The 16,318-nt window shown below is 57.3% G+C and overlaps 1 protein-coding gene across 1 annotated transcript in view; it reads right to left on the reverse strand.

Moving 5' to 3' along the window:
* Window positions 1-16,318, reverse strand: part of CD276 (CD276 molecule) — a 29,606-nt gene that overhangs the window by 334 nt on the left and 12,954 nt on the right. The window contains exons 2-10 of the mRNA XM_040643014.1: window positions 16,099-16,237; window positions 13,376-13,714; window positions 12,859-13,173; window positions 11,907-12,245; window positions 11,395-11,691; window positions 8,165-8,299; window positions 7,064-7,105; window positions 5,640-5,675; window positions 1-3,565 (exon numbers count right to left, since the gene is read on the reverse strand). The exon at window positions 1-3,565 is cut by the window's left edge and continues 334 nt beyond it. Coding sequence (XP_040498948.1) covers window positions 3,543-3,565; window positions 5,640-5,675; window positions 7,064-7,105; window positions 8,165-8,299; window positions 11,395-11,691; window positions 11,907-12,245; window positions 12,859-13,173; window positions 13,376-13,714; window positions 16,099-16,183 — 1,611 coding nt within the window. The 5' untranslated portion in view covers window positions 16,184-16,237 and the 3' untranslated portion in view covers window positions 1-3,542. The remainder of the gene's footprint in view (window positions 3,566-5,639; window positions 5,676-7,063; window positions 7,106-8,164; window positions 8,300-11,394; window positions 11,692-11,906; window positions 12,246-12,858; window positions 13,174-13,375; window positions 13,715-16,098; window positions 16,238-16,318) is intronic.

Genomic DNA, 16,318 nt, shown 5'->3' on the forward strand with positions numbered 1-16,318 from the left:
GTGTAGGGACTTGGCCTAAGCGATGCCATTTTCGGCCTGTGGTGTTTTGTTTGTGTTTGCGTATTAGTTTAACACAATATTGTTTGCATTTGCAGGGTTCCCATGCATTACTGCACACTGTCCTCGGCTCCTGCTTCTCCCGGAGCGCCCTGCACTTGAAGGCCCGGGATTTTGCTACTTGGGGCAAACCTTGGCTTCACGTTTCAGTTTAAGACTTGGGCTTTGCAGAAGGACCTTTGGACATTGCCCAGCTCAGAAGCTGCCAGGGTCTCTGCTGACTGGCCCACACACTCAGCAACTGTCCCTGGGACGAGCAAGGTCAAGTGCCTCCCCAACACCCCCCTCCCCCGAACAGACCTGGGGAAGGCACAGTTCCTGCCGGTGCATGAGCAGAGGTGGACTGCTCTGAAAGAGGACAGTCAGGATGGCTCAGGGCCCCCCAGCCCTGCTGTCTTCACCCCCCACCCAGGCTCCTCTCTCTGAGCGATCAGATCCACTAATTGGTCTTCACAGCCCTGGCTACAAGTGCTCCTGGAGGTGAATTCCGGTCATACCTCAAGCCAGGCAAATGAACCCTTGCTCTGTCCCCTCTTTAATATGGATGTGACACCTGCAGGCTATAGCTTGTCGCACTGTGAGAATTATTTCTCCATTAAAATGCAGAAGTTGGAGCGTTGCCCAGGAAAGGCAGCTAAAAATACTGCTCCCTGGGGCACTTATCACAGGGGACTTAGTGGCCACCTTCCTCACCCCCCAGCCCCCAGGAAAGTCCCCCCACCTGCTGGGTCCTCCTGCAAGCATTCCATCCAGTGTCTGAGGCTTATCCTGGCCCCGTCAGGAAGAAAAAGCACTGGTTCCCATGCCTCTTTTACAGATGGGCAAACTGAGGTCACTGCGCTCCATCTACAAAGTCACCTAGGGAGTAAGAGAGTGCAACCGCGACAGCAGGGAAGGAAAATAACCCCCCACGTGCACCCTGCACTTGATAATTTGCAGCGTCTGCTCACCCACGGTCTTGCCCAAGCTTCAGAGAGATCCTATGAAACATGAACCACCGTCGTCGTCCCTACCTGGCTCAGCCCAGGGGGGTAAGCAACATGCTCAAGTATGCAGGGGGGAGTACAGGGCAAAGGCAGAGCCCCGGTACACGTCTATTGATTCTAAAATCCACCCAGAGCACCTGTGGTGGGACTTCAAGCAAGCTGACCGGTCTCACTGCCAGGGCCATGGGCTTTTACAACAGGCGCTCTGGTTTGTAAAGAATGCTGCATACATTTCAGGGGAGGACTCGGCGCCCTACTTAAAGGATAAGGAAATCAAGGGTCAGGGGTGTGAAAGACTCTGTCACAAGCTAGTAGTGGAGCTGGGAACAAAAGTCAAGTGTCCTGACCTCTAGCGCAGGCCCCTCCTGCTGCCCCAGGGCCTTGTCACCCAGGGGCAAATGGTCACAGTATGCCCTGCACGCTCCCACATCCCTGAACCCAGCCCTCTGGAAACCTGTTTATCTGCCACATTCACCCCCTCTGCCCAGTCTCTGGAGGTGGAAGATGGTGAAAACCTCAGGTCTGTTTCTCATATAAGAAAAGTAAGGTCCAGAGAAGCTAGATGTCTTACTCAGGGTCACAGGGCAGAATGAGGTCCTGGACCTGGATCTCTGATTCAAGGCTGGTGCCCATTCCACGGAGCCAGGCAACAATAGCATGCAGAGTTCCTTCCCTGATATCAGCTTCCTACTAGGGCTCGGCTTCCCCATCTGTAAAATGGGGCACTAGAGGTGGCCCTAAACAAGCCCCGGATCTGAGTCTTCCAAGGTAAAGAAATTAGGCAGCACTTCCAGGAGCGGGAGGCGCCAAGCCTTTCTGGACAGCCAACTTCACTTTCCCAAGAGGGAAACTGCGGCCAGGGAGGGGCTGCATGGCCACAGAGACCCAGGGATTGAAGGACAGCGAGAGGGAGGAGATGCAGGCACCCCGCTCTGGCCTCAAATGTCCGGGAGCGGATCCCTTCTGCCAAGTCCCGCTGCCCAACCTGCTTCCACACACTTCTTGGAGGAAAAGCTTTCTACAAAGCCATTTATTTTTCCCAAAATACACCCCCACTTAACAAAATTCCTCAGAGTCCCACATTTAAATTAGACATGCCACCTCTTCTGTTCCCGGGGGAAGGACGAAATGTCAGCGGGAGGACATCAGAAGTGTTCCGGAGGCTGGGGGCCGGCGAGAGACAAGCCAGGAGGACCTCCTGGCTCCAGAATAGCACCATGGTGGGGGGCGAAGGGCTGTGTCCCTGCGGCCCTCCTGGCCCCGCCCCGTCCCCAGGCCTCCCCTAGGCTTCTGCTCTCCGGGGTCCTGGGTGCTGTGGCTGCCTGCCCACCAGCTCACACCTGGAAAGACTTTGGAAACCATCGGATTCTCTGCCTGTAGCAGGAGGCTCTGCCCCTGTCTCCAGGTTTTTGCCCCCTCCTCCTGCCCTGGGGAGGGATTAGGGATGGGGTGGATGTGAGGTATCCAGGAGGCTGTGGGCACAGGAGGGGGTATGCAGGAGCCGCCTTGCGAGCAGCGAGCAGCGGGCCATAGCGGGCAGTTGTCTGTCTCCTCACAGTTCCCCAGTTGAAGGACGAACTCCTTAAAGGAGGAGCCTATCTTCCCACCCTGGGTCCCAGGTACCTAGGGCAGTGCTGACACCCCATGGATGCTCGATGAACGTGACTAGAATGGATGAACAAAAGGACAGGAGGGAAAAGCAGAGGGCTAGAGGCTGACCCCCAGGGGACCCACGCAGACACCCGGAGACCCAGTGTGACCAGCACATGCTTCCCATGGGGAGGGAGCTCCCAGGGCACAGCCCAGGGCACCATGGGAGAGACTGGGCTCAGGGAGGTCCCTACGTGTCCCAGCACATGTTCCAGCACATGCACCTGTGTGCTTCTGCGTGCCTGGGGAAAGGGCCCCGTCGTCACTCAGGGAGGGAGGGAAAAGGCCAGCGCTGGGGCCAGAGGAGGGGGAGGCGGGAGGGGAGACGCCTGTGGACTCGGGGAGATGCTGAAGCTGCAGTGTCCCTGTCTGAGGAGCCTGGCTTACGGGGGGCGGGGGTAGAAGAAAAGGCTGAGAAATGAAAACTTGTGTGTCCGGGTCACTGGAGAAAGAAGGCCAGGGGTGACTGTGTATCCTGTCTTTGGAGAAGTAAGGCAGAGCATCAGTCCGAATATTGTGTCCTTTGCAGAAAACGAGGCAGCCAGGTGGTCCATGCAGCGTGTCCACTGGAGAAGTAAGGCGGAGCGCCGGCGATGGTGTTAGGTCCGTAAGAAATAAGACAGCAGGGTGGTTTGTGTACCGTGCCACTGGAGAAATAAGGCAGCAGGTGACCTGGGAATCACACCCATCGGAGGAAGAAGCCTGCGGGGTGGTGTCTCTGTCCTCTGGAGAATGAGCAGCCCCGCCAGGGTGGGAGCCATCTGTTGGGGGCAGGGCTCACACCGAGGCCCCAGTGCAGCCAGAGGCGGGAGCCCCCAGGCCGGAGCAGCAGCTCCCTGCTCCTCATGGTCAGGCTATTTCTTGTCCATCATCTGCATTCCACGATGGAAAGACAAAATGGGGGAAGGCATCACCTACAGGGGGTCCACTCTTGGGCTCCAGAACCCCAGGTGCGTGCTTGCGCACTTGCGGGTGGGGAGTGTGTGGGGGAGCGGCTGCGGCAGCCCGACAGCAGCCCCCGTGCTCGGCACCGCCCTGGACGCCCAGACAGACACCAACACAGGAGCGGGGCATCAGACGGACCATGAGGCCCCCCGAGGGAGGCTGCCTAATCCCCACCAGGCTCTCTCTCCAGCCCCGTGGCTCCCCCCAACCCCACACCCTTTACAACCACTTTCCCAGGCACACTTGTCCCCTCCCATCTCCCCCTCCTTTCTATCCCCTTCCGTCTTCCCTGACCTGGCTCCCTCCCCTCCACTAGCAAGAAGTCCTTTCCAGCTCCCCTTCCCACGCTGAGCACCTCTGGTTCTTGTCTCCCCATGGGGGGCACCCAGTGGACTGGCCCCACACCACTCCCTGACTTGGGGGACAGTTTCGAAGGAGGACCAGGGCATGTGTGACCCCGCTGCTCCCACCCCTGTTCTTTGGGCTCTGTCTGTCCCAGGGCAAGTAGTCCTCCCTTCTGGGCACTGCCTCTGTGCGCACACAGTGTGACCAGGGACTTGAGGGCCAGGCTGCCCCACTGGGAGCAGGATCGGGAAGCCCGCTGCACCCCACACCCAGGCCATTCTCCCGCAGCTCTCTTCTAGAACCAAGCTGACATTTTCATCTCCATCTGCTCAATCCTTCTATGCCTCATTTGGTTCAGAACAACAAGGAGGCAGATAACTTATCTCCATCCCTCCATACCCCAACATAGGCCTCTTCCTGCCGAGGAACATTCTTCAGCGTTTAAAAGGACTTGCTTTACAGAGCACGTCTGCCTTTGTCACGCTGCCTAATTCTCACCACCATCTTGTAAGGGAGGTGTGCATTCCACAGATGAGGAAGCTTCCCGTTAGGTCAGAGGCAGAGACTAGACCCAAGGTCTCCCCTCCCAACCCCGGGGCCTCTTCTGCACGACGCTGCCTTCCCGAAGCCCTCTTACCGCCTTTCGTGAAAGTCTGAGTCTGTGACCCTCTCGGATCACGTATTTTGTGCAGGTGTCTGAGGGCCCCATAGCCCACCCCACCCCCGCCTCTGGAAGTTTCCTGAAGACAGAGCCTATGTCCTTCCCTTCTTCCCTAAATGCAGGCATGAACATCCAGGAATTCAGTGAATGTTTCTTTCCTGACAGGGACACCCAGGCAACCTGAAAAAGTTTCCATAACCTTTAGCAACCAGCTTTGATTTTCTAGGTGGAAGCCACTGGTATCGAGTGGCAAGTCTGCATCAAGGAATGTTTTGTTCAAAAAACACACACACACACACACACACACACACACACACACACACACAGATTTCCACACAAACACGCATGCATAGATGTCGCTGTTGCTTACTGTCAGTAAGGAGGGATCTCAAACTTACTTCCAACCAACCACTCCCTCATGTACCCGCTGACATTACAGAATATGAACGATGATTGTCAATATTTACTGCCAACAGCCATACTCCCGGGCCTCCCCGGAGTCCGGCATCATGTGACTAGGGCCTGACCAATGCACGAAAACTGGAGTAACAGGAGCTATTTCTAGTCAAGCCGTAGAAAAAAACGTTCCTCCCTTTCCTCCTCCCCCCTTGCTTCTGGAGAGGGCACGGGAGCTGGAGCAGGCAGCTTGGACCCCGGCATGGAAGCTCTGGGTGCAAGAGGGCAGAAACCAATACATGGAACCGAGCTCCAGGACGTCGGTGGCCTAAAGATCCCCTACGCTTACACCGTTACAGGAGAGAGAAAGAAATCCCTGGGCTCGTGAAGCCTCCGTCACGTCTACATCCGCGTAGAGGAGCTGGGACCTTGGTTACTCCGCCCTCTGCCACCCCGCCAGGGGAGAGTGGAGGCTGCTGTCCCGGGGAGGGAGCCTCAGGTCACCCGTGAGCACGTGATACCACCAACGACCCTCCCCAGCCTCCTACCCACAGATGTGCCAACACACAGACACGATCTCGAGCACCACGTGTCTTTACCTTCTTTGCTTTCAGAGTGTCTCAGAGGCCGCAGCGCTGCAAAAAGGAAGAAGCGCACGGTGAGGGGGACCGTGGGAAGTGGCGGGCTCAGGAGGCGGGCAGAGGGACAGGAGCCGAGGAAGAAGTGAGGTCTACACGGACCTAGGATGAGGGCAACCTGTCAGCCCCAGGGAAGGGGCCCTAGGCTGCTGTCCCAAGGCCCAGCTCCACTGTGTATCCTGTCACTCCTCCCTCTGGGCCTCAGTTTTCCACATCCGTACAATGGGAATGGCTACTCTGCCCTCCGGTGAGCTAGAGATGTGGAAGTACACCGAGTCTGCTCTGCAAGTAAGGGTGAAGTGAGGGGCCACAGGGGGCTGCAGCTGTTCCCCGGTGCACCTGGGTCACGCGGAACCGAGACTGAACAAATCTCTAGGCCACCCTCTTCCCATCGCCCCCCATCCCCCATCAGCGACATCTGCCTCTGAGCCAGAAAAATGAGGCCTGAGCCCAGGGCTGTCTCCACACCAAAGGCAGAGAGTTAACTGGTGTCACTTACAGCAGTCCCGGGTGTCAGTCTCCTGCTCTTCCTTGCCGGGGGGTGGGGGGGGACGGGGTGGTGGGAGGGGCGGGGGGACCGATGTCTGCTGGTGTCATCTCAAATGGCTCCGTGGGAACCTGGCTTGCCCAGCCCGGGAGCCCCAGGAGGGAGGGCAGTGAGGCCTCCAGCGGCCACAGAACACCAGTGCTGTGTACCCACCCCAAGTCCAAGTTTGCATCTCTAAACACAGTCACACGAAAGGCAGGGTCAGGATAACATTTTACAGGGACACTGAAGCCCAGAGCAGCAAAGCGCTTTGACCAAAGTCACATAGGCTCTAACCAGAATGGGACTGTCTTAAATTGTCTGCCTATTAACAAGACTCCAGCAGGCCTGGACCAGGCACCAGGGACGGTACTAGACCCTTCATGTACAGGGTCTCATTCAATTAAACCCACACAGCCTATGAAGGAAGGTGGTTATTAGGAGGAAACCAAGACTCAAAGATGAAGAAACTGAGGCCCAGAGAAGCAAGGTGACTTGCTCCAGACCACTCAACCCATGAGCGGCAGCTAGAACTGAACCCCAGGCCACCCTGCCCCGAGCCCTCAGTCTTCCCCTAGGAAGCCACCAGACCCCACAGCGCAGGCTCACTCGGAGTGGAGCTGGCCTGGCAGAAAGGTCAGGTAGGCGGGAAAGATGAAGCAACACTGGGAGGGAGTCGGGAGATCCCGTCCAGGCCTATCACTGAGCGAAGAGCGGACTCACCCGGGCAGGAGACCACAGTCCACAGAACAGACTGCGTTCAAACCTAAGCAAATGTGGCTCCTCTGATCCTAGAGTCCTCTCCCCATCCCTGTGTCCTTCCCTCAGCCAGTAAGGCCAGCTCTAAGCTCGGGCTTACCGGTCTTGGATCCCTCTCCATCCACATCCTGGTCCTCAGCACCTGGAAGACAAGAACTCAGTAAACAAGACTTTCTCAGCCCACAGGCATCCCTGCACTTCCCCACCTGGGGGTGCGGGAGGCAGGTAAGCGGGCTGAGTAGGCCTGGCTTGCGGTCCAGATGTTGGACACAGGGTGGGAGCCTGAGACCAGCACAGAGCAGAGCCCGCCACTCACCCAGCCGAGCACCATCTCCTCATGCCTCCACCCAGCCACACCCACCGACCCCATCGCTCCCTCAAATCAACCCACTTACCAAGCCCCCCTACCACCAGCCTCCAACACGAGCACCACCCACCTACCTGTGCACCTGTCCTTCTACCAGCCCACCCTGCCACCCGCTGCACGGGCCGCCACCCACCTATCTGTCCCTTCTCCTCCACATACGTACCCTCCGTCCCAACGCCCAGCCAGCTCCTACCTCCAACCATCTACTTCCATGCTCACCCAGGGAAGCCTTTGTGTGCCCACCTACCAGCCACCAGCATCAACCCGACTCACCACTGTGTGCTCACCACCCACCACTCCCCAGAGTTGACACACTTCCCGACCAAACTCAAACTGCCATCTACCAATGTCAGCTCACCACCTGCCAATCACCAAAGTCAACTCACACTGATCCCAACCCGGCTAATGGCAGCTGCTTCTGACTCTGCCCACTGGGAGGCAGGTACACCCTCACACAGGGACACCCACACCCATGCGGCATTCACTCGTGTGCCACTAAATTTCCACACTCTACACCCACGCTTCCACGCACAGACACGCTCGTGTGACTTTCACGCTCACCATCCCACTGCAGCCCCACACGTCCACTACTCACTTCCCGTCCCGCACCTACCCACGCTCAGCCTTCCACATTCCCACCCTGATAGACAAGCTCACACCTGTTCACACGTACAAGGCACACTCAGCCTCAAGGCCACACACACACAATCAGGCCCCATGTGCACACTCACCCTCATTCAGTCACCAGAAAGCGACCCACACGTGGATGTCACAGACACATCAACATACCAAAGACGTGTGTGCACGTGTGTGTACGCGCACTCTCTCCCTCACCTGCATTCTCCTCCTCACAGCTCTGCTTGATTTTTCTCCAGCACACGAAGGCCAGGGCCACCAGCAGTGCGACAAGACAGACAGAGAGCCCCACGGTCACCCACAGGGCCTCAGGGGGGAAGGTCAAGGGCTGCCCTGGGAGGGGAAGTGGAGAGAATGGGAAGAGATGGTCACGCCTGGCCCCCGTGGCCCTGAGGACTGCACACCCTTGGCCAAGAGGTGTGAACAGGGAGCTCCCACCCTCACTGGGCTCCAGCGCTATGAAGAGAGCTCGCTAAAGTTCCCACACCCCTTCCCCACACACCGAGACACAGCCAAACACTGACACAGCCGTGGCTGGTGTGGTCATGCCTCAACCTGGCACCGGTGAAGAGTCTGCAGTTGATGATGCTCTAGAACCTTCCACGGCTCCCCACTGACATTTGAATAATGCTTCAATCCTCTCAAGGACCTCAATTCTGTGGCTGCTCCTTCCCCTCCCCCAGCCTTTCTTTCCGTGTCCACCTCAGGAGCCTCTGCTCCAGCCAAGCTCGTGAACTAGCCATTCTCTGCGAAGACAACTGGCTCCTTCCAGCCCCCACGCCATTGCTGTCAGGTTCCTCTACTAAAAAAAAATGCCCCCCCCCCACGCTCACCTAGTTTAAGATTCACCTCCTCAGGAGGCCCTCCCTGACTATTCCAGCCCTGTCTGGTGATGTCCCCCATCCTAGAGATCGGGAGTCAGCAAATTATGGTCTGCGAGCCAGATCTGGCCTGTGGTCTGTTTTTGTACAGCCTGTAGGCTAATAATAGTTTTCATATTTGTAAAGGGTTACAAAAAAAGAAACAGGAGGAGCAGAAGGGGAAGGAAAAGCAGCAGCAGCAACAGAGATCGTATGTGGCCCACAAAGCCTAAAATATTTACTATCCAGCCCTTCACAGAAAATGTTTGGGGAGCCCCGCGTGTAGATGGGGGTGGGAACTGAGGGTGCTGTGGCGAGGGTTCTGGGTTTATCCAAGAGCAGGAGACTTGCCAGGGGAATGTTGCCGTGAAACGCTGAGGGCCCTTCTGTTAGCTCGCTCACGGCGGAGGGAAGGGCTTGAGGCGCCCGCACCTGGGTCAGGGCCAACCGCCGTTCTGAGCACGCCACCAGCAGCCTGGGCCCTGGGCCTGTGCCGGTCCCGGGCAGAAGCCTCGGGGACCTCCGATCTAACAAATGATGGCACTGCTTTCCTCTGCTCTCTGCAGACCGTGAGTGCCCAGGGAGCAGTGCCGACAGCAGTGCTGGGAGAACCTTCGGCAGCACAGGCCCTGGCAGGGACACAGGCTTTTGCAGCAGATGTTCCCTTCAGCCGGTCTGGTTGGCAGAGCGGCTGCTCGGGACGTTGCAAGCAAAGGGACCCATTACCCAGGGGAGCAGGAGAGGACGGCAGCTGGCATCAGGGGCCAGGAAGGCCAGTCCAAGAAGCCCGTGAAAGAAACCCCTGGGGATCCCGGGCGGGGCTCCTGTAGCAAAGGAGGAAGCACAGAAATACTCAGGAGGAGGCTGATGGGTGTCCGTGCCTGGAACACGGGCCAGACTTGCCCTGGAGTAAAAAGCAGGGCTCAGGCTGGGCTGCTGAGGTACCATTTCCAGTGCATGCCCCATAAAGCCCCTCTGGGCACAGCGCAGCGCGCACGCGTCAGGAACCTCCAGCAGGTGTGGGAGAGGCCAGGCTGGAGCGCTGACATTCTGAATCCCAGAATGTTTTACCAGGCACAAAGCTGCCTGAAGCGAAATACAGGCCAAGGGCTCCGAAGTAGGCCAGACCTGCTCTTATGAAAACAGGAGGCTGGGTGGTGGGGAGGAGAGAAAATTAGGCTGAGAGGCTAAAGGTTGGATTCCGGTCCTGGTTCATCTGCTCACCGCCGGGTGCTGGAGCCAAGGGCCGCACACCACATCGCCCCCCGCCCCTTGGGTGAGTGTAGAGGGGCCATGAACCTTCTAAACGTAAATGCAAACTATTGCATTTACCGTTTACCCGATTTTCAAAGAGGCACCTGGCCCCCAAAATAGAGCCACTGTGCTAGTCTGCAGACTTGGGAAAGTTCTCTCTTCTCTCTGGGCTTTGGTTTCCTCATCCCTGAAACAAAAGCACTTTAAATGTTAGCTCCTAAAGTTTAAAATAAAAGCGTTTTTCTCTTAGATGAAGCATTCTCCCTACCATCCCATTCACACCCATAAGCCCTTTCTGCACAGCGTGGCAAACACCCAGTTCAGCCCCAGGTGCAAATGATCACAAAGTCCACCTGTCCTTCAAGGCTCTCTCAACTCCCGCCTGTCCCCGGAGACTTCTCCCAACTGCTCCAGCCCACTTTGGCCCTTGCTTCCCTTCTCAGAAAGCTTCCCTTTCTCTGCTGATCTCACCCTACCTGGTATTTCTTATTCTCTCTGGAAACTCACCAGGCAGGGGGAAGTCATGGGAAGGGAAGACAGGACAATCAGACAGACAGAACCTGCTGTTCAGACACCAGAGGATGTGGGGAGGCCCCTGGGAAATCTCAGTTACCCAGGGGGAGGGACTGAGGAGCCAACCTGATCTCTCAACACAGACGGAGACTGCCTCCCTTGGCCTGAGTGTGGACCTGAACCCTCTTCACACCCCCAGGCACAAGGAGCACCCACTGAGGTGGGCAATGCACGAAGGGAAGGTATTTGGGCTGGGACCCCAAACCAGACCCCAACCAGATTGAGGGAATCGACAAATGCACGACATCAATCTGGCGTTTGACCACACGGGGGCAGCAGAGATCCCCCAACTACTGCCCGGATTGAGAGCTCCCCTCTCGAAGAGCTGACAGCCCCGGGGTGAGGGGGACCGACCACCTGAACATCCCCAACTGACTCTCAGGGCCTCAGATCAGATGGTGGCACGGACACAGCAACACCTTCCCATCCCCCGGAGGAGTTCCGGTAGGAAAGCGCTCCCTCACCGCGCCCCGTCTGCTCTACGCCCACCCACACCTCCGGATTCCCGCAGCGCCTCCCGTCTCTGTAATCACCTCAGGTGCTCTTAAGAGGGCGAATATTACAACTGACTTTTATGGGCTCCTTAAAGCAAGTCGCTTAAGGACCTCTGGGTGGGGAGTTCGAGACCCCTGAAATATAAGGCTTCCGACCCCCCAAACCTACCTAAATTCCAACTCAGGGTCTAGAACAAAGGCAGCGGCTCCCTCCGTCTCCCCAGCTGTTCATCTGCCCCCTGCCTACCTGTGATGGTGACGGAGCCCTGAGCGTCCTGCTGCAGCACCGGGTTGCGCACCAGGCAGCTGTAGGTGCCGTTAGCGCCCAGCACCACCCTCAGGACGCTGCGCACGTCGAACAAGCCCTGCTCGTTGGCCATCTGCGACGTGGTCACGTTGCCCGTCAAGGCTGTGCCCTGCCCGTCCTGCCAGAACACCTCGGCCTCCGGATAGCCCCGGTAGCTGGAGCACGTGATGGTCACCGTGTCCCCAGGTCGCAGGTCCTTGTTGGGCTCCAGGGTCATGCTGGGCTTCGAGTAGGGCGCTGGAGTGGGGCAGAGGGTAGAGAGTAGAGGGCAGAGGGCAGAGGTCGAGGTAAGGCAAGGACGGGAGGAGGGGGTCGCAGTGGAGGAAAGGGCACCTGGAGCAACAGGGGTCAGCTGTGGGGCTTGCGTTATGGGTTCAGCGGTGGCGCGGTGGGTACGGGCTGCAGGCAGTGAGGGATGTGGCAAGGGGAGGGCGCCCCCTCCCGGCGCTCACCCGCCACCTGCAGGCTGACCGCGGCGCTGCCGAAGTCCCGGATGCTCACAAAGCAGGTGAAGCTGCCCTCATCAGCCACGCGCACGCGCTGCAGCCTCAGGGACGCGTTGCCCTGGGCCAGCAGGTCCGGGAAGAGCGCCGTGCGGTTGGCATAGGCGCTGCCCTGGTCCCGGCCCTCGGCGAAGCTGTGCACCAGCTGTTTGGTGTCCGTCAGCTGCCAGATGAGGTTGAGCTGCGCCAGGCTGAAGCCGGGCTCCGGCGAGAAGGAGCAGCGCAGGGTGGCATCGCTGCCCACCAGGGCCACCACGGGGTCTTCGGGGACCTGGACCTCCACGGCGCCTGGGGGCGAGGTTAGGTAGGCGGTGAGGAGGGGTGGGGCCACTCCCGGCTACCAGCCCACAGCCTCCCAGATTTCCTCCTCTATTAACCCCCAGTTCCTATTCCATCTTCCCACTTTCTCTCAGACCCAAAAGCAGACTGAGTCTCAGATTCCCAGATGTGGAGTCACCCTAATCTTATGACAATCACAGGAGGTTGACCTTGGCCTGACAATGCCTGTTCCCAGGGGTGGGGGGCTGGGCCGAGGGTAGCATCCAGCCGTAGCACAAGCCCCCCTCCCCCATGATGGACGCGTTTCCCTCCCCTACACTTACTCTCTCTGCTGAGATCTCAATGCTTCTTCATCCTTTCTAGAGGTTTCCAGAGCCCCGGAGTCAGGAGCCCCGGAGAGCGAAAAAGGCCTGTGATTACTGTCCTCATCCCCTACCAGCAAGGTAAGGTTCCCGCCTCCTCACCCAGTTTATCTTTCCTGTTACCATTACCAGGAATGTCACCGTTCTGGGAGACTGAGTAGGGAGCTAGATTCAAATCCCGCAGCCACTGCCGATAGGACAAAAACCGTCCCTCACGGGGGCATTTAAGCAAAAACCAACCAACCAAGCAAAAAACAAACCTGTGGGGCTTCTATGGGGCGTGATGGTGACGGAGCCCTGAGCGTCCTGCTGCAGCACCGGGTTGCGCACCAGGCAGTTGTAGGTGCCGTTAGCGCCCAGCACCACCCTCAGGACGCTGCGCACGTCGAACAAGCCCTGCTCGTTGGCCATCTGCGACGTGGTCACGTTGCCCGTCAAGGCTGCGCCCTGCCCGTCCTGCCAGAACACCTCGGCCTCCGGATAGCCCCGGTAGCTGGAGCACGTGATGGTCACCGTGTCCCCAGGTCGCAGGTCCTTGTTGGGCTCCAGGGTCATGCTGGGCTTCGAGTAGGGTGCTGGAGTGGGGTAGAGGGCAGAGGGCAGAGGTCGAGGTAAGGCAAGGACGGGAGGAGGGGGTCGCAGTGGAGGAAAGGGCACCTGGAGCAACAGGGATCAGCTGTGGGGCTTGCGTTATGGGGTCAGCGATGGCGCGGTGGGTACGGGGCTGCGGGCAGTGAGGGATGTGGCAAGGGGAGGGCGCCCCCTCCCGGCGCTCACCCGCCACCTGCAGGCTGACCGCGGCGCTGCCGAAGTCCCGGATGCTCACAAAGCAGGTGAAGCTGCCCTCATCAGCCACGCGCACGCGCTGCAGCCTCAGGGACGCGTTGCCCTGGGCCAGCAGGTCCGGGAAGAGCGCCGTGCGGTTGGCGTAGGCGCTGCCCTGGTCCCGGCCCTCGGCGAAGCTGTGCACCAGCTGTTTGGTGTCCGTCAGCTGCCAGATGAGGTTGAGCTGCGCCAGGCTGAAGCCGGGCTCGGGCGAGAAGGAGCAGCGCAGGGTGACATCGCTGCCCACCAGGGCCACCACGGGGTCTTCGGGGACCTGGACCTCCAGAGCGCCTGGGGGCAGAGGTGTGGCAGTGAGGAGGGGTGGGGCCGCTGGGAGCCTCTCTGGTCCTCCTCCCCTTCTGGTTAACTCTAGGCCCGTCCACCCCTCCTTTAAGGTCCGAGACCCAAAGTAAAGTTTATTACCTGTGGTCCTCATCCAGTCAACAAGACTGTAGTTAGCACCTACTATTTGCCGAGCATAAGACTTAGGAATGCAACAGAGAAGACCAAGGTCACACCCTTACAGAGTTTACCTTTTAATGGGAGAGAGGGACAAACTAAGACACAAATTCTCATTAGCTTGGGATTAGGGGTATGAAAGACATAAGCCAAAGGATTAGAGGTGGTAGCTTTCCAAAAATTTGACAGGTACTTTACACCTGTCTGTGCTAGTTGCATTTTCACATAAGTACATGTTATCTTTATTAATTAGAAAGGGGAGTCTAAAAAGGTTTATACCAGATGTTAACAGTGAATGAGAAAGGATCACGAGTGCTTTCTCTTTTTTCTTTTCCTAAATAAACATGATTCGCTTTTATACCCGAAAGAAAGAATGCCCACACCTTTCAATGGGGTAGTGAGGCACATTCTCACTAAAAGGATATTAAACTGAAATTTAAAGGGAATGAAAAAGAGCCTGACATACAAAAAAGCCAGTGTAAGAATGTTCCAGGCAGAGGGAACAGCAGGTGGGAAGGCCCCAAGGCAAGATTCAGCTTCCTAAGTGAACATATCAAGTAGCTGTCCAATGTGGCCAGGGTGTCTGGATGGGAGGGCTTTGTAAGACCAGTAAAGAATTTCGTTTGCTACATGCAGTGGGAAGTCTCTGCAGGTTGGGGGGGTGGTAATCAGTAATAATCTGGCTAACGATGCCTGCAACTCACTCCGGCTCCTCTGTGGAGAAGGAATTAAGGACTATTTCAATGGTCTTTGTAAGAAGTGATGTTGGCTTAGCTGCAGAGATGGCAGTGGTATTGAGAGAGCATGGGACAGATTCAAGGTTTATTGATGAGGGAGAACCAACAGGGCCTGCTGATGAATTGGAGGGGAACACAGGAGCAGGAGTTCCGGAAGCCTAGTGCCAACTCATTCCCAGAGCCAGGGCCGAGGGCATGGCCAGAGAAAAGCCCCCTGGGGCAGATCCCCCTGTTGGTCCCCTGCCCTTTATCCTGTGGCTTGGCAAGCCTCCTCACCCAGTCACCTCTGCCTCCATTCCAGCTCTTCTTTTAGAGCCCTGGGAAGTTAGGGTCCCTGGGCCTTTCCTTTGGGGAGGCACGCTCCCTACTCTGGCGCTGCTGTTCTTGGGTAAGTGTGTGCTTTGGGCACCAGCAAAGCAGGCACATCCAAAAAGTGTAAAAATCAAACAGTCTTGACATGAAGCTGACTGGCTATGCCCCCATTAAAGGTTTCTTGCATTTAGAAAAATAGCATTTTTATTGCGAATTACACACAGGGAGAGGGTATCATGATCTTTGCCGTGCGTAGAGGTCTCTAAAGGTCTTATGCTGGCCCTGGATCTCTCGCTGCAACACCACATGCCCCAGGCCAGCCCTCCAACTGGTGCCCCTTGTAGAGGGTATTTAGGAATAAAACCTGAGGAATCACCCAAAGCCCTTTCTCTAGAGAAATCAGAGCTCCCGCAACTAGAGAGTTGCTTCCTCTTTATGACCAGCAGGTGGCACCAGACACTCAGCTTTGTCCTCCCCTAGGGCAGAAGAAGGCAGTCTCTCCCTCTGCCAGGGGCTGATAAGGATTTAAAATATGATGAGGGTGTTGTTATTAAAAATAATGCCATTCTCGAATGCTGACTCTGTGCCAAGAGCTGTGTGGGAAGAGTTACATCATTTATCCAACCAGGTTATTCAGCAGCTATGTGGCTGCCCCAGTCCTGGCACTGGGGACAGACCCTGCTCTTTGAGCAGAGCGGACAAGAAGCAGGTAGACACGCACCATGTCAGGCGGAGGGCAAGGCTGGGAAGAAGCATGACGAAGTAAGGTCGAGGGTAGGGAGAGATGGTGTACAAGATAGCCAAGAAAACTTAGCTGAGGAGGTGACATAGGAGTAAAGACCAGAACGAAATAAAGAATCAAGTCATGCCAATGTGTGGGGACAGGAAGTTCCAGGCAGAGGGAACAGTACGTGCAAAGGCCCTCAGGAAGGAGCACGCACACTGTGTGTTCAAAAAACAGCATCATCACATGCAGTGCTCACATGACCAGTTTATAGAAGAGGAAACAGGGGCTAAGAAATGCAGAGTAAGTTGTCTGTGGAATCCCAGTGGAAATGAGTGGACAGGCGACAGCGGACAGTGGGAAGAGGTTAGCCAAAACCCTCTGCATCCCTGCTAGACAGGCCTGGCAGGAGCCCGCTCCGGTCCCCACACAGCTCCCCTCACCTGTGACGCAGAACCACAGCGCTGCCAGGGCTGTGGCCGAACGCACACGCACGCCCACACCCGCGCTGGCCCAGTGACACGGCATCTTCCAGAATGGCAGCCGACAGCTGGGCTCTCCGTGGTGGAAGGCTGCCCCTGCCTGCGAGGAAGAGGAAGTGAGGCCTTTGTCTCCAAGGGTCTTCCCCCAGGCCCGCCCGCACCTCACCCCCGCCCCCCCCCC

Source organism: Ursus maritimus, unplaced genomic scaffold, assembly GCF_017311325.1.
Source record: "Ursus maritimus isolate PB19 unplaced genomic scaffold, ASM1731132v1 scaffold_27, whole genome shotgun sequence".
Taxonomy (NCBI): Eukaryota; Metazoa; Chordata; class Mammalia; order Carnivora; family Ursidae; genus Ursus; species Ursus maritimus.